This window comes from Acomys minous (assembly GCF_964271855.1).
Source record: "Acomys minous genome assembly, chromosome: 20".
Classification (NCBI taxonomy): Eukaryota; Metazoa; Chordata; class Mammalia; order Rodentia; family Muridae; genus Acomys; species Acomys minous.
The window spans coordinates 1,050,927-1,077,961 of NC_140502.1; the positions used below are offsets into that span (position 1 = coordinate 1,050,927).

Sequence of the window (27,035 nt, forward strand, 5' to 3'; positions counted from 1 at the left end):
CTGGGCTTCTCTATATAGCCTTGACTGTCCTGGACTCACTTTGTAGACCAGGCTGGCCTTGAACTCACAGTGATCCACCTGCCTCTGCCTCCCGAGTGCTGGGATTAAAGGTGTATGCCACCATGCCTGGCTCAACACACATATTTATTACATCATTTGAAATGCTATCATAAGATGACTTTCTCTTGTAAATTCATAAAATAAAAAATTAACTACAGAATGGCTAAGCGTGTTTTAAAACCACCAACCCCATACATTCATTTCTGCATAAGTTTATTGACTGTTTAATTAATGCTGTCTTTAAGAGATATGGAGACTGTCTTCTACTTGGACAAGACCTGTGATAGCTTTTCCTGTTCCAATTGAACAACCTGAACATATTGATATAAAAGGAATAGTAAAAGAAATTATCAGGGTTAGGTGTGAGTGTGTGTGTGTGAGTGTGTGTGTGTGTGTGTGTGTGTGTGTGTGTGTGTGTGTGTGTGTGTGTTTATCTTGGTGTTGCCTTATGAAAGAAATAAGTGAGCTCATATATTTAGAAATGATTTTATTTATATGGGGGAAGTAGGAATATGAGTGTGAGAAGTAAAATTTATATAAATGTAATATTAATGTTTGAAAATTGTAAAAATAATATGTCCTTATTTATGTTGTTATCTGGCAGTATAAAGAAGAACTCCTCAATTTAGCTCATGAAAAGCACTAGGTGTCTACTGAAGTTAGATACCTCTACACACTGAGCACTACAAAGCCTTTCATCTTGATCCCATCTTCACTCGTTGGCCATTTGCATCCAGCCAAGCATAAACATATAATCATTTAATGAAAGGAGCTCTGTAGGTGACAATAAAGCTTTAATATTTGTGACTATTTGGTTTCAATACAAAACCACAGTAATTTATTATTTCATGAAATTATTAGTTCAATGCTATATAAAATATTTTATATAAGACCACTTATATTTTATAGATTATGTGTCAACATTTACCCCGACTTTCCTAAAAACAAATGACATCAGACACTCAAAAATGGGCTTCTAGATATTATATGAACTGTGTCTCTTACATATCAGTTTCTGATAATTTTATAAGTAGTAGGTTTTTTTTACCTCTACCCTCATTTTCCTAAGGATACAGATTTAGTTTCCCCATTCCATTGCCCCGTCCAGGCAATATTTTGCTTTATGTTTTTTATATGGTGCTATGAATATACATGCTATGCATAGACATATTTATGGAGACATATATATGTTCCAAAAGAATATGTGCATATTTAAAGATTAATGATTGAAATGTTTCCTACATGTAGTTATAGAGAGTAATCACACGTAAAGATCTTGTGTAGAATTGTTGACACTGCAGTTTGATTATGAAAATTGTTTCTTTGAGAAAATGTCATATGAATGACTCAAAATGTAGGTCTAGGCATAAGGTGTGTTAATGTTTGTACTCCTATAAAGACTAATGGAGGTAATTGTATATTTTATTTTTCAGCTGCTTTTTAAACCCCTTCAGCATCCTTTTTTTTGTGATGTGGATTACCAATGTGAAGGCTTTATCACAGCAGCAAAAACTCACTTGTTCCATTAGAAATTTCATTTTCTGGGCAGTGGATACAAATAAAACAGCAGGCTGACATTCCCTCCTGCCTGAGTTTTCTGAATCTAGGGCCACAATCAGCACTGCATACAGAGGGTAGCATCTGAGAAAGTAATATACATGCTAATATCAGGAGTTTTATCTACTTCTGCCATAACTATATTGTATTAGCATGTGAATATGTCAATAAGATTATTTTATACACAGAAACTGAGAGACCACATTTCACTTAGCACTTTGTATAATGCCAAACATATGAATCTATTTAAGCAAATGGATGAAAAGTTGAGATTATTACCAAATCTTAGCAATCCAAAAAAGAGAACTTTTGGTTTACTTTATGCAAACAGGACAGAAATTGTAACCTGGTTTTCTAGTTACTTTTCATCATTCTGACACAAAGTACAGTAAAAGGACAGGATTAGGGGAACCTTAATTGAAGAATTCTCTCTAACAGATGAGCCTCTTTTCATATCTGTGAAGCATTTTATTAATTGTTATGCATTTTAGGTATGCCCAGTTTGCTATTGCAAATACTATCCCTAGGCAAGTATATATGAGTGCTTGCTCAGAAGGTAAAGATAAGGTAACACTTTGATTAAACTTCAAACCTGATCATGTATTCATTTTTTAACTATTGAGAAATGTGAAAAATCACATGATGTGTGAATCCCTGAGTTTCTCATATTTCCTTATGAAATTAACTGAATTGCCTGAGGTAGTGAATGAATGACTGATGAATGAATGGACAGAGTCTTTCTTGGGCCATATCTGGATGCCATATTAAAATTGATTATATTTGACCATGTCCCCTGGAGGGGGAGACCTGGTGGCAATCAGAGGAAGGACAGCAGGTTACCAAGAAGAGACTTGATACCCTATGATCATATAGAGGGGGAGGTAATCCCCCTCAGGAACAGTCATAGGGGAGGGGAATAAGGGGAAATTGGGAGGGATGGAAGAATGGGAGGATACAAGGGATGGGATAACCATTGAGATGTAACAAGAATAAATTAATAAAGGAGGAAAAAAAAGAAAACAAAACAAAACAAAAAGAAAGAAATAAAATAAAATTGATTATAATTAGTGGCCATGTGTTAAGCATATTCCCACACATCCATCTTCACATTGTTTCTTAATCTTCTATTTTATTTTGAAAGGCAGAATGTCTTTTTAATAACTACACACACCACAGAAGCATTTTTAAAAAGATGTATGTTTGACTTTTGAAATCAATCAGTCCCCTTCTCAGAAAACTCAATACTCACAGTATAATACCTGAGGATAGCCCAAGGACACTTGCTCAACTATGGTCATATCAGCTTTATTCATAACAGCCAGAATCCAAAAACTATATATATATATATATATATATATCTTTATATCCATCAACCAAAGAATGGATAATAATAAAACTGTGCTACATTTATACAATGAAATATTACTTAGATACTAAAACCAAGAAAATCACAAAATATAAAGGTTAGTAGTTGTAACTAGAAAAGATAATCCTGAGTTTGGTAATCCAACCAAGAAAGATACACATGGTATATATTTACTTAGCCATATAGTATGGAATAAAATTACTAGAATTTAGAGACCCAAAGAAAATAAGTAAGAAGGAGGACCCAAGAGAGAATGCTTAATTCTCACTCAGAAGCAGAAATGGAATTGACAGCAAAAAAATTGAATGTAGGGTTCAATGTAGGAGAGGGAGCACAGACAGGAATGAAGGTGGATGTCAGACTTGGGGCAGCTGTTGCAGGAGGACAGAGGACCTGAAGGGAAGGGAGAAACTGGGTGTAGACGTCTGTCTGTCAAGATAGAGAACTAGGACAGGATGGATTCTGGGATAACATGGAGGGTGACTCTAGCTGAAATGCCTAGTAACAGGGTGATGGGATTTAGAGGACACCCTCTAACTAGGTAGAACTCCTAGTTGAGGGAAGAAGTCAGCATTCTACACACAATAACTTTGATGCAAATTTTACCATTTCTACAAGTTATGCAGTGATAAATATAGAGCAGAGATTGAGGGAATGTCCCTCCAATGCCTGCCCAAAACTGAGACTCACCATGTAGGATAGAGCCAATCTCTGACACTATTACTGACACTCTGCTATGCATGCAAACAGGAGCTTGGCATAGCTGTCCCGTGAGGGGCTCCAGCCATCAGTGAATCAAAACAGATGCTGAGAATCACAGCTAAATGTTGCCTCAAGTGTTGGGAGTCTTGTGGAAAAGCAAGGGAAGGGAAGAATAAAAGGACCAAGAAGTGGCATGAGCTCCACAAGTAAAACAATTGTCCCCTCATAAGGACACAAAATGTCTTGTGGACTCTGACTCACCAACCAAGGACCATGCATAGACTGGCCCTAGGACCCATAAACAGATGTAGCAAATGGGCAGCTCAGGCTACTTGTAAGTCCCCTAGTATGGGTACTCTAGGATGCGTCTGACATGAACTCTGTTCCCTGTTTTCTAGCTCTTTCCCCTGGTGGAGCTTCATTGTCAGGCCACAGGGAAAGAGAACTCATTCAGTCCTGGTAGTGCGGCTCCCTTCTCTGAAGAACAGAGATTGATATAAAGTAGAGGGAGGGAGAGTGGAACCAGGAGTAGAAGAGGTAGGGGGCTAGGATTGGAGGTAAAATAAATGAATAGATTAATTAAAAAGATGTATGTCTGTATGAATCCCTGTGAATAAACATTAACAATGCTCATTTATGGCATATTAATGTAACTGATCCCATGGCTTTGAATGAGATTTTGCTCTAGCCTACATCTTCACATGCACAGGAATAAATCTTCTCCAGACATGCATGCACAGAACATGTGTGTGCACAAATATCCCAGGATCATTCACTTACTTTATTTCTAAAAAAAAAATGTGATTCACATTTGACAAATAGTGCAATATATTTTCTGTTATCAAAAACATATTTTGACCATACTTCCAGTTACACTATCAGAACACTAGCATCCGACTGAGAATTAGATTCATCTGAAAATTACGCAAAGATTTGTTTGTGCCAACATTATATGTTTGTAAAATAGAATATAAAGAGTAGAGCATATGATAAATCTTTCTGATATCCTTTTAATAAAAAGGGCAAAAATTAATTTGGAATATAAGACCTTTTTTGTTTCTCTTTAAAGGAAGAGTAATCTCTCCTCACTTTTCCTAGTAATTTCATATCATCTGACCAACAAAAATCTGACACAATCCATCATTCTTAATGATTCATTCAGATTTAAATCTCCGAAATTCCCAAGTTTTACTGCATAGCTTAACATGATGACCACAATTGCTGATAGTGATACTATTTTTCCAGGTTGAGCACAGCCCCATTATTTATAGAGAGACCACCATGTGCTTTTCATCTAAATTCAAATAGGTGTAGAAAAATATAGACCCAATAATTGTATTTGTTTAGTTTTATCTGTGATTTTTTGTTTCAGTCATTTATGAATTAAATAGAAGCTAATCTTATGCATCTATATAAGCATTTATATTATTTAATCAAAAGTAACATTGTACATCTTTAAGATGTAAGTTATAATATATTTAATTAAACTTTCAAAATTCTAAGAATGCATTGCAAATAGCAAAAATTACTATGTACTTCACACAAATTTGGATGATGTGTCTTCTTTACTGGCCCATCAGTTAAAACGCATTAAAATGGATATCATATCTTGTACATTCTGAAATAAACATGGCAGACAAGTGACTACATTGTATGCTTACCTACGTACATACATATTTCATGAGAGGTTTGATGTAGCAAATGTTATTCCTATATTTTACAAATGAAGTAGCTTTATCAGGTTTACCACACTGGTGCCCTCAGTTTCAACTCACACTACAAGATTTTAAGGAAACTTTCACAACTCCCTTATTTTCATTAACTTACTTGGTCATTATTTATCTATCCATTCTCATCAGGATGAGGGACACTCCTGACTATTGTTTCATATTTTTATATCTAAACTAACATAATTTGAAGCTTTGCAAAATTAGATAAAATAAAAGTTAAAAATGTAATTCTGGATATGAGAAAATATGCACTAGTAGGCATGGAGTGATGACCCAGTCATTAAGAGCAGAGACTGTTCTTACAGAGATCTAGGGTTCTTTTCCATGTATCCATATAGAGCCTATGACCATTTATAAATTCAGTTCTAGAGGATTTGCTTATGTATTCTAAACTCTGTTCACTCAGATGCATAAGATGAATGAATTCTTTTTAATACAGAAGTATGTGTTACTATCTATTTAAAGCTAACAAAAACTTTTATTTATATTTTCTCACAGTTATTTTTAACAAAATTAAGTATAAAAACATAAAACAAAATACATCACATCAAAGATGGACAAGACAAAATAACAGAAGGAAAAACACCCAAGAGAAGACACAAGAATCAGATGCACACACATTCACAAACACACTGGTATTTTAACCCATACTAACCTGAAAGCTATGCTATCTTTGCAAATGATCTGATTCAGACCATGTAGGACCTGTGATTTCAGCTTAAGCCTCTGTGACTGCATATGAGATTTTCTCAGTTGATTTAAAAGCTTTATGAAGGATATGGCTTTTCTTTGATAGCTGTTTCAAGTTCTATGATTGAATCTTCTAGTCCAAGATTCATTACTCCATCTCTTGAATTCTCATAGAGAAGCTTGCCTCTATGTTGCTTGCTTTCTTATCTAAGTTCTTTTGTTCCTGGCTTTCTTCTGTCTGTGCTTTTATGATCGCTTCCATTATCATCTTCAGAGCTTGAATGGATTTATTGATTTCCTTCATTTGATTGTTTGTATTTTCCTGAACTTCATCCAGTGCCTCTCTATAGGTCTCTTTAATGTCTTCAATCTGGTTGGCTGCATCTTCCTGCATTTGTTTATGTATTTTATTCATTTTCTCAATTATCGTCTTCATTACTAAGGATTTGTGGTCATTTTCTTGTGTTTCCGTTGTGTTTGAGTTGCCAGGGTTGATTTCTTTGGGATAGCTATTATCTGGAGATGCCATATTGTTTTGGGTTTTGTTGTTTATATTTTTACACTGGACACTAGTCATCTTGATGTCTTGACATTTGGAGGTAGTTTCTTTTTTTCCTTCACTGGATCAGCCAGGTGACCTGATTGCACCTCGAGGGGATGTTACTCCACACCCTGGATTCACCCACTGGTTCAGAAGAGACTGGTGCTGGTGCTCTGTACCCTAAGGATCTGTTTGAGGTAGTGTAGATAAAGCTGATTATCCTGCCTTTGTCTGGGCTTTGAAAACTCTGCTCCCAGCCACTGGGCTTTTCGGGGCCAAAGCTCAATGTACCTTACAGTACTGGACCCCCTGCTGGCTTGTAATGGTTGGCTAGGATTTTGCATGATCCATCCAGGCCGTGGGACCTAGGTTGATTCCTGATCAAGACAGCATATATTGCCCTCTGGCTTGTTAGTTAGCTGGGCTTTTACCAGATCCCCTCATGCTGGTTCAGTGCCATCTAAGTGTGCGTGGGAATGCGTGCTGTGTTGTGGTAGCTGGTCAGGCTCCACCATAGCTTGTGGGGATGGATCCCTGGGTTGGTGCAGGTGGCTAGGTTTCTGCCTAATCCCCTCGGGCTGTTTCAGACCCTCACAAGAGCATGGGAGGCCAAGCTGAGCTGTGTTGTCTAGCAAGGCATCGGCCAGATCTGTTCATGCCATATAAGTTCTGCCCAATTCAGAACAAACAGTCTGTAGGTATGGCTGGCTTGGTTTTGGCCTGCTCCATTCAGACCAGGACTCCTTAAAAAAAGTCAAGCTGATTGTGTGGCTATGGAGCTGTAGCTGTAGAACATGTCCACAGTCACCTGGGACCTCCTGTGGGCCCAGTGTCCCTCTGTAGACTGGTGGGGATATCTGAGATCAAATCTATCCCAGATCCACACTCTCAGGTCACAGTAGGCCCACTGGCTCTGATACTATTACTCTGTGACCCACAGATCAGGCAGAGAGGAAGAGAAAGTGTGCAGGTGAGGCAGGCATTCTTGGTTGCTTTGGTATTTGGATTTGTGCCTGTGTGGTTGCCATCACCTACGGCTTTCTGTGGACTCATACTTATGTCTGAGTTCAGGTGCACCTGTTTTCCTGAGATTTCCCTGGGCAAGCAGCTCTGGAGTCCAGTGCTTCACCACCCGCAGTTCAGTCCCAGATAAAATCCATGCTATAGATCATGGCTGCATATCACCAGAGTGGGTACAAATAAAGACACTAGGGACTGAACACCTGTCCTCCCAAAAAACGAGGTCCATCCCACCTGTGCTCTGGACATTGAGGACCCATCTGACCTAGGTCTCTTCAGGTCTTGTGGTCTATAGATCCAAGCTGGGTCCCTAGTCTCCATCCAGCCATGTTAGGCACCAGCATCTTGGATCTTCCTGAAAAGCACCCTCCTTATGCAGAGTCTTTAAAATATCCTCCTATAATACTCTTAATGTTTATGTATTTTCAGAGATATATATCTGTGTGTGTGTTTATGTGTGTGTTTTCATGTCTTGTGCACAGGTGAGTTCAGGTAATCATATAAGCTGGAACAGGATATCTTATGCTTTGTGGCTATTTTATCATAGGGTTAATAACCTAATTTTTCATGGCTGAGCAGTGACACAGAACTTATTAAAGAGCAGGATATGGTATTAGCTGCTAAGGATAAGACACAAACCCATCTTCTTTAATTTTCTTTATGTTTATCAAACCATCACTCTTCTAGTTTTAAATCATCCACTTCTTTCTATAACATCAATATTCCCTTACCTTCCCCTTGTAAGGAGAAAAATTGTTATACCTTCATGAACAAACATGAGAATACTCTCCCACGAACTTCCTAAAATTTTTAATCACCGTTCCACTGGCATCAAAGTCATTCACCCAGATATTAAAAGAAGTTTGATTTTCTTTTGAAAGTTTTTTATTCTAAAGAATAAAAGAGCATTTACACTATGCACTATGCCCCAATTGTTATAAATTGTGAAATAAGTAGATCAGGGAAAGATTACTTGGACAACATAGACAACTCTAGTAGTCATGATACTGCTATGCAATATCATTAGAGGAAACAGTGAGCATCATTCTAAGAAGAGACAGGTCACGCACTGTAGCCCAACATTTGGTGTTAATGTACCAACTTTATATTTGTCGGTTAGAATTTATTTACCAGTCAGACAACCTGGCACAAATGAAGACACAGTCCATAGACAGAGCCAACCCCTGAGATTATTAATGATACTCTGCAGTGCTGCTAGACATGAGCCTAACTGTGTTGTCCTCTGAGAGGCTCTGCTAAACACAGGTTTAAAACAAATGCTGAGAGTCACATCCAAACATTGAGGGATAATAGGACGTCTTGTGGAACAGAGGGAGGAAGGAGAAAGAGACCTGGAGGTGACACAAGCTCCACAAAAAGACCAAAAGAGCCAGCAAACTATGACACTTAGTGGCTTGCTGAGACAGAGGCAGCAACCAAGGACCATGCATTACTGGACCTATGCCCCCTACACAGATGTAGATGATGGGCAGCTCAGGTTTCATGTGGGTCCTCTAGTAAGAAGTTTCAGGCGGTTACTGACATGGATTGTGATACCAGATTTTTGATCACTTCCTCCTTGTGGGAATATCTTTCTAGGCCCCACGGGGAAAGGACATGGTATGTCCTGATGCAACTTGGAGAGCTGGTGTGCATAGCAAGGGGATCTCCACTATTCTGAAGTGTAGAGGAGAGGGGATGGAGAGAAGGAGGAAGGGTGGGACTGGAAGGAAAGAAAGGATGTGGTCTACAATCAGGAAGTAATTTGAATAAATAAATTAATTTAACAAAAAGAATTCATGAAATATGATGTTAGGAATATGATTTCTCCCTGATCTTTTGAAGAAAATTTTTGTCTGGTCTTAATAAAATTATGTAGCACTTGGGAACAAAGATGCATCCCAGCATGCCTACACTAGAAGCCAAGATGGAAAAAATCTCCACAGCCACCATGACCTTGCCCTTGGTACTGTAGTAGACAGGGAGGAAAGTAATCCACACAGTGCAAAACACCAGCATGCTGAATGTCAGGAACTTGGCTTCATTGAATGTATCAGGCAAATTCCTGGCCAAGAAAGCCACAGTTAAGCTTCCCAGGGCCAGGCAGCCTAAGTATCCTAGGACACAGTAAAATGCTATAACAGAACCCTTGTGGCAGACAATGATGATGTGGCCATGTTCAGAGTCTGCATCAATATCAACAACTGGAGGAGAAGCTCCTAGCCAGATTGAACAGAGAATAATTTGGATGAGTGTACAGAGAGGAATGATATAGTTAAGAGTTCCTGAAACCAGAATGTACCTCATCCTTCTTGCAGGAGCTGTGACTTTGAAAGCCAGAACCACTGTGATTGTTTTGGCCAATACAGTGGAAATAGCCACAGTGAATACAATTCCAAATGAGATTTGCTGCAGGATGCAGGAGACTGAGTTTGGATGGCCAATGAAGAGCAAGGGGCAGAGGAAACAGAACATGAGTGACATGAGTAAGATATAGCTGAGAGCACGGTTATTGGCCTTCACAATTGCAGTGTCACTGTGCTTCAAAAATACTCCAAAAACCAAGGCTGTGAAGGCAGAGAAGCACAAGGCCATTAAGGCCAGAGCCATCCCCAAGGGGTCTTCATAGCTCAGAAAAATCACAGCTTTGTGTATGCAGTGAATCTGCTCTGTGCAGGCATACTGGTCCATAGGACACTTCACACACTGATCCATATCTGATTGAGAAAGGAAAGACTTGTCAATGCAGCCTCAGTAGTTTATTAACAAGATGTTTCAATAAGTCTTTTGGAAAAGCTTTGCAATACCTCCATTTTATTGCTGATACTATAATTGAAGAACATTAATATACAGCAATGCTTCTATTCATTAATTCTTATTATTTTATTAGCGTGTCCAAATAAATGTAGCTGATGTGCTGAAAAATTTAGTAATCATTTGGAAGAAGTAGGAATGTCAGTATGAGAAGTAAAATTTACCAGTATATAAATGTAATATAAAGGTTTTAAAACTCTTAAAAACAAAAAATAATGATTAATATGTCCTTATTTATGTTCTAATCTGGCAGTCTTGAGAAAGAATTCCTGAGTCTTGATCATGAGAAGCACTAGCCCTATCACTGAAGGTAGAAACCTGTCTACAGACTGAGCACTACAAAGCCCTTCATCTTGACTCCACCTTCGTGGGAAGCATCCAGCACATTCCCACTTCCCTAATTTCAATCTCTTGAGACCCAGACTCTGTGACTATGCTCTGAGGTAAATATATATATATATTGATAAGCAGCATGGAAAAAGTAAAACATCAACCCACATACAAAAATGGCCTAGATTTTGTTTTGTTTTGTTTTCGAGTCAAGGTTTCTCTGTGTAGCCTTCACTGTCCTGGCCTCATGTTGGGGATCAGGCTGGCCTCGAACTCACAGATATCCATCTATCTCTGCCTCCCGAGTGCTGGGATTAAAGGCATGTGCCACCATGCCTGGGAAATGTTCTGCTCTTGCAAAAAAACCCCTGAGTTCAGTTCTCAAAACCTGTGTGAGGTGTTTCACAACAGCCGGCAAATTAATTGTAGAGGTACTAGTGGCCTCTCACCTACATCTGCCCTTATGTACACATACCTGCGCAACACACACACACACCTGTAAATAATATTAACATTTTTCTATTTATTGATGTAATTACCATTAGTTCTTATTCAGTTTTACATTTTAAACAATTTTAATACAGTTTGTTTAATAATTATGGATGTGATTTGAGTGCATAGGTATCAGAAGCCATTTCTGAGAGTTCTTTGCCTCCTCTTACTCTATGGGTTCTAGGGATGAACTCCAGCTATCAGTCTTAGAGGCAAATGATTTAAATGTTGAGCCATCTTATTGGCCAAAAATATCTTTCAAGAACTTAATTTCATTGCATAGTATGACAGGCAAATGTAGAAAAATTACTCATTGTCCATTTCCATTTAGCCAAACATCAATATATAATCATTTTACTAAACTGGCTTTACAGGTTGCAATAAAATGTTACTGTTTGTGACTAATTGTTTTCAGCACAAAACCATTCTAATCTATTATTTCATTAAATTATTAATTGGGTGCTATTTATAAAATATTTGACATAACACTCCTTATATTTCTACACCATGTGTCAACAATTATCCTCACCTTCCTAGAAACAAATTACATCAGACATTTGATAATGGGTGAGGGAATCACAACTGGGATGTAATCAGAATAAATTATAAGAAAGAGGGGGGAAAAGTAAAATGGGCCTCTACAAATCACACAAATTCTGTCTCATGCTCAGCAGTTTCTGCTAATTTTGCAAGTAAATTTTTTGTCTCTACACTATTTTTTCTAAGCATACAGACTTGTTTCTAGCACCTCCATTACAGAGGACATCAGTTCTGGTGCCATATTCGGTCCTCTGTTCGATTCTGTACATACACAGTGTACATAAACATGTGTAGGGACACATATATACATGCAAAAAGAATAAATACACATATTAAAACTTTGTGACTGGAATCTGCCATGCATTTAGTTATAGGGGAAATTAATAACCAGGACCGATCTCATACAGAGTGTGCTCACACTGCAGTTTGATTTTGTTTCTTTGAGAAAATATGATGTGACAGAAATTGAATCAAAATGTACATCTAAGCAAAAGAGTTTTTTCTTGTTGTTATTGTGACATTGTTAGTGTTTGCACTAATATGACTGATAATGGAGAAAAAGGTATATTTTATTTTTGTAGTTGCCTTTTAGACTCCTTCAGCATCCTTTTGTTGGTTGAGAGGATTATCAAAGTAAAGTTTATCACAGCAGCAAACACTCACTTGTTCCATTAGAAATTTCATTTTCTGGGCAGTGGATACAAATAAAACAGCATACTGACATCCCCTCCTGCCTAAATCTTCTGAATCCAGGACTACAGTCAGCACTGCATACAGAGGGCACCATCTAAGGAAATAAAATTCATATTAAGTTTTACTTACTTCATTCATAACTATATTATATTAGGATGTTGAGATATCAATAAGCTTATTCTATATACAGAAGCTGAGGTACCACATGTAGGTTAGCACTTTGTATAATGCTAAAAGTATGAATATATTAAAACAAGTTGATGAAAAGTGGATCTCTTTACCAAATTTTAGACACTATGGAAACAGGATTTTAGTGTACTTTGTGCAAGCACTATAGAGCTTGCTACCTGGTCTTCTTGTTGATTTTCATCAAGCTGACACAAAGTCCAATAAAACAATAGGGAACATGGAATGAACCTTCCCTGAGAAATTCTCCCTATCAGAATAGCCTGTCTAACACTAATGCATTTTACTACTTTATGTTCATTGTAGGCATGCCCAGTCTACTAAAGGCAATGCTCTTGCTAAGCAAACATGTGTGAGAAGTGACACAGAGCAAGCCAGTAAACAGTGTTCTCTCAAGGGCCTGTGCTTTAGTTTCAGTCTCCAAGGTCCTTCCTTGTCTTCCCTTTTCTGTAACCCATGAGCCAAAACAACCTTTCTTCCTCACTTTGTCCTTGGCCAAAGTTTAATCAAAGCCATGACTTAGCAAGATATGACTAATGTACATCTAAGACGGGAAATATCTCCTCAAGTCTAAATTGATATCCCATCACTTGTATCCTAAATTTCCTCAATCCCTCCCACTTTCACCCTAGTCTCCTCCCCTATGTCTGTAACGGAGGGGGCTCTCTGCCCCTCTATATGATAATAGGCTATCAAGTCTCTTCTTGATATCCTGTTATGCTTCCTCTGAGTGCCACCAGGCCTTCCCATCAAAGGGATGTGGACAAATATGGGGCACCAGAGTTAGTGGGAAAGTCAGTCCCCACTTTACATTCAACTGTGGAAAATGTCCTGTCCATTGTCAAGATCTAGGTAGGGGTTTGATGATTACTGGTCATATTGTTCTTGCTTGGTGCCATAGTTTGAAAAGAAACCCTGACCCAGATCCGCTCATCATAATATTCTTCTTGTAGGTTTATAGGACCCTCTGGATCCTTCTATTTCCCCATTCTCCCATACTTCTCTCACCTAGAGCCCCAAGAAAATGTCTTCACATCTATCCCATTTTCCTGGTAAGTGAAGACTTTCATGGGACATGCCCCTTGGGCTAGTGCCCATTTACAAGTGAGTATATATGCCTTTAGTTATCAAAACAACTCAGAGATTCCATCTTACAACCATCAGAATGGCTAAGATCAAAATTTCAAGTGATATCCCATGCTGGTGAGGATGTGGAGCAAGAGGAACACTTCTTTATTTCTGGTGGGAATGCAAACTTGAACAACCACTTTGGAAATCTATCTCAGAAAACTGAGACACACCAAAGCCACTCCTTGGAATATACCTAGAAGATGCTCTAGTACACAACAAGGGAATATGCTCAACCATGTTCCTAGCAACTTTCTTCATAATAGCCAGAACCTGGAAAGAGACTAAGTATTCCTCAGTAGAAGAATGGATAAAGAAACTGTGGTACATCTACACTATAGAACACTACTCAGTTATTAAAAACAAAGAATTCCCAAAACTTATGTACAAATGGAAGGAACTAGAAATGATCATACTGAATAAGTTAACCCAGAAGCAGAAAGACTCAAATGGTATATACTCACTTATAATTGGACATTTTCTCTCTTTTTAAAATATATTTTCACAGTTATTTTGGTACATGGTAAAATTTTCTTTATTTAAGTAATTTATTCAGATTAAATCTCATTTTTATCCCCTCACTTGCATCTTCCAATTCCCCATCCCTCCCACTTTCATCCTATTCTCCTCTCCTAGGTTTCTGACAGAAAGTGACCTTCTCTTCCACTATAAGATCATAGCCTTGGGCTGGAGAGACAGCTCAGTGGTTAAGAGCACTGCCTGCTCTTCCAATGGATCCGGGTTCAATTCTCAGCACCCACATGACAGTTCACAACTGTCTGTAACTCCAAGATCTGAAAGCAACGCACATAAATTTAAAAATTAAAAATTAAAATTAAAAACAAAGATCACAGCCTATCAAGTCTTTTCCTGGTAGCCTGCTTACTTTTCCTTTGAGCATGAACAGGTCTCCCCACCAAGAGGAAGTGGTCAAGTAGGGGATACCAGAGTTCGTGTCTGAGTCTGTCTCACTTAACTGTATTTTTGAATCATGCTTGCATTTATTGAGTGAAACACACTTGGGTGTAGAGAACTAACATTGTGGTGTGTTGTTGAACTTCTTGATAGGTGTTTATTTAAGAATTATTCCATCCATGTCCATAAAAGTGAATGTTTTCATGGATTTTGTTTGTTTGTTTCCACTTTGTAATGATGTATCACCCACATTTTTATAGAAAGATTCCATTCAGGTTAAAAATAACATTTTTCCCATGGAAGTAACAAAATATTTTTAGGGTGTTGTTGTCTTATTGAACCAATGCTGTTGTCTATGGATTTTTATTAGAGAACGTGATCATTAACAATAAATTACTATTGTAGATTACTTGGTGAATATTGTCTACTTGTTGATATTATAGCATTTGATCATTTTCTAATAGTTTCTTTTGTCTGGACCTTAGTGCTTTCTATGTGTTCCTTTGATCCTTGCGTTCATCATGTGAAGTGGTTCAACTAGCATCTTTCATGGTTATTTTCTGTGCTTATAAATTCCTGTGATTGTGTCTATTATTGAACTCTGTTCTGTATCCTTCTATTATGAGGAATAACTTTTCTGTTTTAGTTACTGTGGTTGGCTGTTAAAAGTTTGAAATACATCACTATTACTCTCCTCCTGTAAGAGCATCCATAGTGACATTGACTGATAAACAGCTAGGAACTTGCTATGACAGAGTCTTCCGTACTGCAGCCTTCAACTTTATGTCTTTGTTACAAAATAAATTTTAAGTTAAATATGTCAAGGGTTGTTCATTTCCTGATTTTAAATGTTTGTTATATAAATGACTGTTGTATCTCGATGGGCACACATATCATTTGAAATTCAAAATTATGTTATACTGGATATAGTGTTGATGAGTTGAGTGTGTCCTTCTTTTCCCCTTGTGACTCTGGACTGTAAATCTATTCTTTTAATCAGGAACCTTCAAGTCTCCTATATTTTGACTCTTATGTTTTGTTTTATTTTTGTTATAGTCTGTATTTTCTAATATTATGCATAATATTCAACGTTTGCCATCCTGTCTTTATCGTGAAATATTGTCTTGCTGAGATTTTTTTATTTAGAATTTTATTTCATTTATTTTGTTTTTTCTTTACATATTTTCTGTTTTAATATTTTTAATATTTTATGCTTTCATGGAATTCCTTTTTCTTATGCTTTTTCAGTGACCTACTTTATGGTAGTTTTTGTGATCCCTTTTATCCTTCCCAAGGTAATGTATGTCTCCTCACTTTTCATAGAGCATTTTAATAATCATTCTTTGAATTACGTATTTAGCATATCATTGAACATCCTCTATTTAAGACTATGACTGTAACATTTTGAGCTAGGTAGATCTGATATCATCATTTTTATGTTTGTTTGTTTCTGCATGTATTGTCATATGCATATCTGGAAGCAGAGCAATTGTTCTATATTTTTTTAGTATTGAGTATTATTCTGGTGCATGTTTTTAATACTCAATCAAGCTGTGTTTAGAACACACATGATATTTCACTGCTGCCTTTGAATACATATGTATTTCAGTTGCCAAACTTCAGATCCTGTGTTCCTTTACATAACAATGGTTCCCCTTATCAATCTGAGAAGGACTATTAACTGCATATGCCAGAGTATATGAGCAACCTGAATTCCTGGACTTAACATCTTTAAAATTTAAACAACTATGTGCTTACATAGTTTAAATAGAATACCTTAAAAGAAACCACTTCAGAATTCATTCCTATAACATACCCTAGAGCTATGATGCAACTTTTTATTCACAAATTTCTGCACAGCAAAAATGTATTACTGCCAATACCTCCAAACACAGAGAAGGAAACTAGATACTGCTTCATTAGTTTGAATGAACTATACAACAATTAAGAGGACCAAGCAAGGATACTGTAGTGAACTGTTTCTTGACATGGCATAATTCAGAGCTGAGGCATGTACAAACTGTGAATAACAAGTGATTTTTTTGCACCCAGTTTGCACATCGAAGCTGTCTAACATTTGCAGGAATCTGCATCACTCTTCTAATGTCCATATATACCACATACACCAGTGTTACATGGACATATATCCAGACAGAAAACCCATAACATATAAAAAAGAAAGAATATACAAAGTAATAATTTATAGAATGTTTAATATGTATCACAACATTATTAATTTGTGATTAGAAGGGTTGACAATTTAGATATTCTTCATCAGAAGGCTTAAGCAAATATATAAAATAAAACTGCTGCCTTCTCTTTGATGACTTCCCCCTCATGGGGTACCTTATCAAATCACAGAGGAAGAGTATGCAGGCAGTCCTTATGATACTTGATAGGCTGGGGTCAGGGAGTAGGGGAGAAGGGTTTTGCTCTCTGAGGACTAGAGAATGGGCATGGGGGAAGGAGGAGAAAGGGTGGGCCTGGAAGGACATGAGGGACAACACTAAGGCTGGAATGTAAAATAAATAAAATAAAAAATTTAAATTAAAAAATAATTAAAACTAAAAGACATGATGAGTTTGTTTTCTAATGCCTTTGGATTTTTAATTTACTGCATTATTACACTTAGCCTCAGTCTCTTTAACTTTTTTTTTATCACATTTCATATTAAGTGAGGAAATCACTATATGGTAATAAGAATGGCACCATGAGTCTATTGCTCACTTTACCAGAAATATGATAAATGAGTGGTCAAAAGTTGTTTCATATTTATATTACAAATTAAAAACACAGTTCTTTTATAGTAATATACAATGTAACTATTGCCTCAACTCCTCAAAGGATTAATAAAAGGTAACATAAAAAATTGGAAAAATAAGAAAAGTAACACAGGAGACTAGAAGTAGGTTCCTTATGTAACAATTTATTTCATTTCACTAATTTATAAAAAATACATAAATGGACCAACTAAACACATAGTGTTTAATTGTATGTGATGGAAATCAGTACAATTTTTTAAACCCACCTGTCGACTTCCTGTGGCCCACTCTAGCATGTCTTCAGATAAATGGAGCTGTTGACCATGTGGAAAATCTAGGCTAAACTTTCCTATCTTCACTTTAAGTTCAAAATCATGTGGGAGATTCCAAATGTAGAAAATGTCATATTCTTTCTGAAGTTTTTCTTTCTGGTTCATGGTCACTTTGTCTCCATTAGGACTAGTGAAATGGGTCTTTCTCATCAAGGAGTGCATCTGAAAAACAGAAAGTATTATATAATACATATGCCCTTCCTTGACAGGAGAAAATGTATAATGATTTTATTTGAAAAGCAAATTTATTGAAGGTATCAGGTAGTAATTTTCAATGAAATCCAAATGATATTTGTCATAATGTTTGTAAAATTTTAGCTCACTGAAAGGAAACTAAGAAACACAAGCATAGACAAGCACATATACATCAAACATAGATGTGAAACACACACACACACACACACACGCATCTGCACACAGAGAGACCCACATTGATATAGAGATACTCACATAATATAGGCTCATATTTGTTTACACACACATTAACATACATGGACACATCTGAGCATACAAGCATAGACAGACATATACACCCAAACAGACACATAAGTACAGAAATATACAAAACAAATACAGACACATGCACAGACAAATACACACAGGGAGAAACAATGAGATACAAACATTCACAAAGAGAGTAATTGAAACAAAAACAAATTTATGCTCACAATATAAAGGAGAGACAGACAGAAACACACACACACATACACACAAAAAGCAAAAGATATACATATGTACAATCCAATATACAGAAAACACAGACACATGCACTGACAAACACAATCAGAAACATACACAAAAACACAAACAAACATACACAAGGGCATTGAAACACAGACAATTTATGCTCACTTCTACAAACAGACAGATAGTCAGATGGACAGAAACACACACACTCACACAAGTGCACACATATCTGTGCACACACATATAAACACAGATATACACACAGACACACAGAAACACACATAGAAAAACAAATACAGTGAGAAATATATATTCAAACAAATGAGTTTGTGTGTGTGTGTTTAATAAACTGATTCACATAACTCTTCCTGTGTAATTACACTAAACCTTTGAGGAAAGAGAACAGACTACATTTGGGGAGAATCAACTGAGAAAACAATCCCGTGAACTTATTACCTCAATTTTCACAATTAATGAACAAACAGTCATCTCTTCATCATGGTGACAATTAATGAGAAGAGACTAATTATCTCTCCAGTATTACAACAGGTATGATGATATTCAGTTGCTCTGTTACAAAGTCACTTACTTTCACTGATAAATGGTGTCTTTCATTCCAATACCTTTGTATTAAATTCTATACAAAGCTCTAGATTTGTTGTATCAGCATAAAAATATTTAGAAACCTAGGTTTTGGGGAAACATTTCCTAGTTCACTAAATTAATCATCTGAGAGACTCATAAAAACTATGACATTGATAAGATCATGTATAATCCAATAGAAGAAACACTACCTTCGAGCAGCTATGACCATACTTTTTTTCATTGTCAATTGGTTGATTTTCTACCTGTTGAAAAAGCATCTCATGAACGGCATGGGCCAAAACATATGCAGCATTGTATATGTCATAACTGCTATCACTGAAGGCCATGTCAACAGTCTGTGCCATTAGCCATTCCAATGAGGCATTGGATGACCAGTTCTTCATTGTGTTACAGTTAGATCCTAGGGATTCACAGTTAAAGTTCATCCACTTCAGTCTTGCCAGATATTTATCTGAGTATTTGAGAGGATTCAATGTCTGCACAAAATTTTTAAAACCTGAAATCTTACCATGGTGCTGTGCAAAAGCAAGAGTCCCATGGAGTGGGTCAAGTGTGAGATCTCTCTTACTTGTAGGAACATCCCACTGTGAGGTGGTGATCCATGTTCTTTGTATACCTAGAGATTCCCACATTCTAAAGGCCACAGCAAGAGTACTGTCTGTGTCACCATAAAGGATAACAACATTTGTGGATGATGTCATGATTTGGTTGTAATACACTTTAGCTTTTGACATGTATACCTCCATGTTCACTGGGATCATGTTCACAAAGGCAAAGCAGACTGTATTCTTTTCCATTTCTCTTTTCAAATCTGAGAGAAATTGTGTACCCTGTTCATTGTCAGAGATGGCCAGCCCTACCCAGTTGCAGTTTAAATAAAGTAAGAAGGCGACGAGAGCCATGGCAAGAGATGTATCCTCATGGGCCATCTGATAAATGTAGGAAAATTGTACACGGTCATTCAGGAGAGGATGGAAAGGCCCATAAGTAAGATGGAGAACCTAGGACACAAGGAACAGCATGAGGTAGCATGTACTTTTAAGAACTTGTAAACACATTTTATCTATAAAAAAACCTCTGGAAATCCCCCTTAACTATTACTTCTCTTCTTATCCCCATTTCACACAAAGAAATTCTAGATCTACATCAAGTATCTGAATGATAACATTGAACTACATAGACTGACATAAGGCCAGTAAGACCAATCACCTCTTTACACCCTTTTTTGCATCTTATCAAAGCCACCAATGGAGGCACAAATTAATTAAATTTTAACACCACAAACTCTCACCTGCTGAGGTTCACCACTGTATGTGAATGTGTGATATAATATAGATGATTCCCAGTTTGGTCCTATAAGAATTACTCTACAATTGACTACTTTGGTACAGTCATAATTAGGAAGAAACACATCAGTTGGACGAGAAACATGAATGAGTTCTTTTACTTCTGACACATTTATAAAATATGGTACTCGAAATACTAAAGACATATTTGGTAGAAGATCAGGGTTTCTGTTTATTTCATCCAAGGAAAAAGCCAAGACCAGAGGAAACTGGCTTTCAGCTGTTGTTCTGTAAAATGGTACAATATTCATTATGTACAGAAGTATACACATCATCATGGCATTCAATACAATGACTATCCTGTACTTGAAGATATTGTCTTTATCCCTATGTTTGGAACATTATCCCATATAATAAGGTTTGCAAACATAAAAATATGGACTTTTGGAACACCTATATATTTCATGTGAGTTCATCTACACAAAACATGCATATTCCATGGAAAGAATTTCCATCTGTGGTTATTGAGTATTTGCTCAGAAGGTAAAGACAAGGACACAGGTTTTGACCAAACTGTAAACCTGATAATGCATTCATTTATTAATTATAGAGAAATATGAAAATTACACATGATGTTTGAGCCTCTGAGTTACTGGTGTTTCCAGATGAAATCACATGAATTGCCTAAGGTAAGGAAAGAATGACTGATGTGTGCCCGGGAGTGTTTCTGGGGAACATTGTATCAGTACTAACAATTCATCATAATGGATGATGAATTGTTGTGGAGATATATATATATATATATATATATATATATATATATATATATATATATATATATATATCATATTCTCCTCTATCCATCTTCATGTTGTGGCTTTTCTTTTTAGTTTATTTTTCAGGCAGAACATCTTTTTATTGGCTTATTTTCAAGCAAATTCACACAGAGGAGATGCATATTTAAATATGTGTGTGTGTGTGTGTGTGTGTGTGTGTGTGTGTGTGTGTGTGTGTGTGACTTTGGAAATCAATCTGTTACTTTATCAGAAAACTTGTAAAAGCTTAACCTTCAGACATAGCTATACCATACCTGGACATATACACTAGGACACTTGCTCAATTATGTTCATAACAGTTTTATTCATAATAGCTAGAATCCAGAAAAAATGATGTCACTCAAACAAACAATGGAGAATAAACAATGAAATACAAAATAAAGAAAATCACAAATTTTTCAGGCAAGTAAACTAGAAAACATCTGCTGAGTATGATAACCCAGACTAACAAAAACACACATGGATGTACTTACTTAGCCATATAGTACAGGATAAAAATACTAAAATTTACTTTCCCAAAGATAATGAGTAAGAAAGAGGATGCAGAGAGGATGCTTTATTCTACCTCAGAAAGGGAAATATAATAGACAGCAGAAGAATTTGAAGATATGGAACAAGGTAGGAGAGAGAGCTCAGATAGAAATGAAGGTGGATATCAGACCTGGGGAGAGCTGATGCAGCAGGTCAGAGGGCCTGAACAGTAAGAATACGGCATGGGTGGAGATATCTCTCTGAAAATATGGATACACAAGACAGTTCTGTGATAATATGGTGATGACTCAGTTGAAAAGACACCCTATAACTAGACAGAACTCCTAGTGGAGGGAGGGGAATACCAACCAACCTACAAGAACTATGACTCAAAATTTACCTTTCCTACAAGATATGCAGTGACAAAAATAGAGCAGAGGTTGAGGGAACGTCCAAGCAATGCCTGGCCCAAACTGAGACTCAGAACACAGGAGGCAGACAACCTCTGACACTATTATTGATACTCTGCTGTGCTTTCAGACAAGAGCCTGGCATAGACGTCCCCTGAGAGTTCCGTTCCAGACATCAGTGAATCAAAACAGATGCTAAGAATCAAAACCAAATATTAGACAAAGTGTTGGGAGTCTTGTAGAAAAGTGGGAGAAGTAAAAATGATGAAGAACTAATATAAACTACACAAGAAAATCAATGGTCAATTTTTCAGGGCACAGAGGGGTTGTGTAGACTCAATCACCAACCAAGTGGACCTAGGACCTCTACACACATATAGGTGATGTGTAGTTCACGTTTAGTGTGGGTCCCCTAGTAAGAGGAGCTGGGACTGTCTCTGACATAGACTCTGTTGCCTGTTTTTTTTTTACTCTCTTTCCCTTGGTGGGGATTCTTTAAAGGCCACATGGAAAGAGTACACACTCAGTCCTGATGTGAATGTAGAGTTGAGGTGATTTGGTAGGGAGCCCCTTTCCTTGAATAACAGAGAATGCAGATAGAGTAGACAGAGACAGCATAGGCCCAGGAATAGAGGAGGGAGCAGGCAATGATCAGTAGGTAAAATACATTAAAAAAATATATTATTTAAAAATGATGTATGCCTGTATGTGTCTGGATGTATGGACCTAAACAATGCTTTTTTATGACAAGGGCAAATATTAAAATGAGGTTTTTTTTATTCTCTTTATGGGAAAAATCACTCCTGTTTCTTCCTAGTTATTTCCTATCATCTGAACAAAAAATATCAAGTATAATCCTTCACTCAGAATGATTCACTCATATTTAAATATAATTAGATTTCCATTTAGAAATTGTACCTATGAGTTATCTTTGTCTATACAAGTAGTTCCTTTTAGAATACCGTTTATTACAGCACAGAAATATTGCCATTGGAAATTTCAGTAAAACACATTAGAAAGTTGAGACTAGAACTTGTGTCACACAAACACTAACTCTTGCATACTAAAAATAAACAGCTTCAATTAATTCAGTTACCAGAGTAGCCAAGTAGTATAAAGTGCTTGCTGTGCTTGGAAACAACAGTCAGAAATCCACAAAGCAAAAATTGTGTAGTGTATCCACATGGTAAAATATGCAATTATATTTAATAAAATTACTGAAGGAGAAATGTAAGTAGTAACTGTGATAAATGTGTAGGAGAAGAAACAGCTTAGACATAAAAATAAGTCACACATTTCATAAAGAACTGCAGAGATGAACTACTAGAAAACTTCTCTATTTCTGTTTTTAAGCAATATCAACTATATATGCAACAAATGTTACTCAGTCAACTGACAAAGGAAGGAGTCACCACTATTAGTGATACCGTGCCTTCTCAAACATAATATTTACAATCTAAGCATTTTTTCTTTGTGCTAAAACATATTTTGACCACACTTCCAGTAATAATAGCAGAGCACTTGCATCTTACTGAGAATAAGGAACATCTAGAAATTGCAGTGAGATCTGTTTGCTCCAATACTACATGTTTGTAAAATAGAATGTAAAAGCATATGGGAAATCCTTATGATATCCTTTTAATAACAAAGGGCAAAAATTAAGTTGAAATATGAGACTTTTTTGGTTTCTCTTTATGGGAAGAATAATCTCTCCTGTCTCTTCCTAGTCATTTCATATCATCTAAACAACTAAAATCAGACATACTCCTTCATTCTGAATGATTCACTCATATTTAAATATAATTAATTTTCCACTTAGAAATTTGAGACTAGAATTTGTGTGACTCAAACACTAACTTATGAATGGTAAACATTAGAAGCACCAGTTACTCAAGCTGTCAGTGTAGCCTAGTAGTATGAAGTGATGCTCTTAAAAACAACTATCAGAAATCCATAAAGCCAAAATGTATACAGTCACCACATGATAAAATATACAATTATACTCAGTAAAATTACTGAAAGAGAAACATAATTGGCAAATGTGATAGAAGTGTCAGAAAATGAACAACTTAGACTTTATTTCTTTTTCTTATTATTATTTATTCATTCTTTCATATTACATTTCAATTATTATCCCATCCCTTGTATCCTCCTATTCCTCTCTCCCACTTTCATGCTATACCCCTCCCTTATGATTGTGACTGAGGGGAACCTCCTCCCCCTTTATGTACTCATAGGGTATAAAGTCTATTCTTAGTAGCCTGCTATCCTTCCCCTGAGCCTTCCCATCAAGGGGACATGGTCAAGTATGGGTCACCAGAGTTCATGTGAAAGTCAGTCCCCTCTCTTCACTAATCAGGGAAATGTCCTGTTGATTGGCTAGATCTGGGTAGGGGTACAATGTTTACTACATGTATTGTTCTTGTGTGGTGCCACAGTTTGAGCATAGCTGGGCCCAGTTCTGCCCATCATAATGTACATAAATTTTAAAAAATTGAAGAGATGAGCTACTAGAAAACTCCTCTAATCATGTTCTCAAGTACTGCCTACTACCTACACATGCTACAAATGTAACCCAGTCAGATGACAAGGAAAGTAAATGAGCACCACTATTAGAGATAGCCCCAATTTTCAAACATAAAATTTATAGTCTAAACATTCCTTCTTTATGTTAAATAAAAAATAAAGAGCCAGGCTAGGTAATACTTAAAAGCCAATGGTTGTGTACCTATACAAATTAAGATGGAGATATAAGGACATGTTTAAAGTTCACATTGGACAGAATTCCTACTTACATTTTTGATGCAGGTTCAAAAATCATAGAGTGACCACATCCAGGTAATTTTAGAGAGTAAATGAATATCTATGTGAAAGCTTTCTGTACCTAGGTGTGCTCCAAATATTAGGTACCCCCACACAGGAATTGATAGTTACACAATGACAGAGACACACTCTATGGCCATTTAATTTTACCTTCTCAGGATGAAACTTATTGAAATAATATGGGGTATCTTTTGTTAATAAAGCACTGGGTACTGTGCAATGGAAACTGTCAACAAGAGGGCTAATCCTTATTATCGTAGTAGAGATTGCTTTGTTCACTCAACTTCTGGCCTTGAAATCAGGAGGTTAGCTGGAAGAAACAAAATACTTTATGGGCTAAAAAATTCATAAAATAGCATTGAGTTTACAAAAGAATTTGGTGTTGTTTCTTTGGTTGCACATTGGAAGAAAAAGACAACATTCAAAGCATTGTTCTGTTTCTCATCTTCAGACCTCTCCGGAAATAATTGTGATGACATCTACATGAACATTTAAAAAGCACTTACAGCTGATCCAGAATGTTGCTAAAATAGTCTTTCTCCACAGACCATTGCACTGCATGAAGGTAGAAAAAACACGCTTCCATTAACTCTCTGTCCTTTTCTTCATTCTTCATTCTCCAAAAGCACCTGGAAGGAGTAAAACTCATCATGAGAAGTGGAGTGTTCAGAAGCATGTAGAACAAAATCAAAGTGAACATCTTTGTCCTACTATAAGCCTCAGTATTGTGGATTATGAAGTGTCATGCATATCAGCCTAACAAATGGGCACCCAGGTGTTTCTATCTTCTTTTATTTTTCTGGACAATGGAAAGTTTACTTACACATTCATGATTCTTTTTTTCCCTTAGGCCCTTCCTCATTCCTGGAGGAATCTTCCCTGCGACTTGTTATCTGAGGTCCATACTCCATGTGGTAAACGTGAGTTGATAAATATATTTGATTATAGTTCTGTCTCTTGTTCCATGACATCATTCAGGTTTATGGATATTAAAATCCCTGAGCAGAGGCTGTTTTGTGAAAGCTTTGTTTCAGTACTATCTTATATATCTGCTTATGTGTACACCAAGAGAAATTATGTCATTAGATTTTTCTTAGATTATGCACAGTGAAATATCAATTATTGATTCAGAAGGGGCATACAATATAGCTCATGACTACATGGTGAGCATTGTACCACCAAGTCTATATGATGCAGAGGTAGCCACTTGTCTGAGATATTTGAGAACCTCAGAATATACATACAGTGAAATATGTCACACCGGTGACAAATAAAGAATATCTACCCAAAGTCTATGTTTCTGGTTTTGGAGAACCAATAATCAGGTGAACTCCAAAAAATTCTCGAGTCCTGTTGTACCAAAAACCATCCATCTCCTCACAAAATAGCAGCTCATGTACACTTTAAATGTTGATTTTTAAAAGTTCAACAATATCCAAAGAAACTCATTACCTTTGTGTATCATTTTAAATATTAAATGAGACTTATACCTTAACTAACTCCCACATTATTAGTAATAAACTGTTGAATATTTGAGTTCTAACACATGATCTCCATCCTAGAACCTCAATTCTCACAGATCAATAAAATGTGATAGCCCATTTCTTTTTTTGATGTTTAAAAAACATTTATTCCAATTTGTTATCATTTTAAGTAACTTAGAAACAATAGTTTAAAGGAACATGCACAAACAAGTAGTTTGGGCCACACTGGATGTCTGTAGTGTTCATATTGTATTGCCTTACCTATGTGAGATGTTTTCTTTTTTTTCTTCCTTTTTTAATTAACTTATTCTTGTTACATCTCAATGGTTATCCCATCCCTTGTATCCTCCCATTCTTTCATCCCTCCCATTTTCCCCTTATTCCCCTCCCCTATGACTCTTCCTGAGGGGGATTACCTCCTTCTGTATATGCTCATAGGGCATCAAGTATCTTCTTGGTAACCTGCTGTCCTTCCTCTGAGTGCCACCAGGTCTCCCCCTCCAGGGGACATGGTCAAATGTGAGGCACCAGAGTACACATGAAAGTCAGACCCCACTGTCCACTCTACTGTGAA

General features: G+C 36.6%; 1 protein-coding gene across 1 annotated transcript; it reads right to left on the reverse strand.

Annotated features, from left to right (window-relative positions):
- Nucleotides 1-9,478: 9,478 nt before the first annotated feature.
- Nucleotides 9,479-25,593, reverse strand: LOC311590823 (vomeronasal type-2 receptor 116-like; the record flags this gene model as incomplete). The annotated part of the gene is made up of 6 exons (XM_084770090.1): nt 9,479-10,383; nt 12,506-12,629; nt 17,793-18,020; nt 19,340-20,152; nt 20,443-20,725; nt 25,484-25,593. The coding sequence occupies 6 exons, from the start codon at nt 25,591-25,593 to the stop codon at nt 9,479-9,481; spliced, it is 2,463 nt and encodes an 820-aa protein (XP_084626216.1).
- Nucleotides 25,594-27,035: the final 1,442 nt, after the last annotated feature.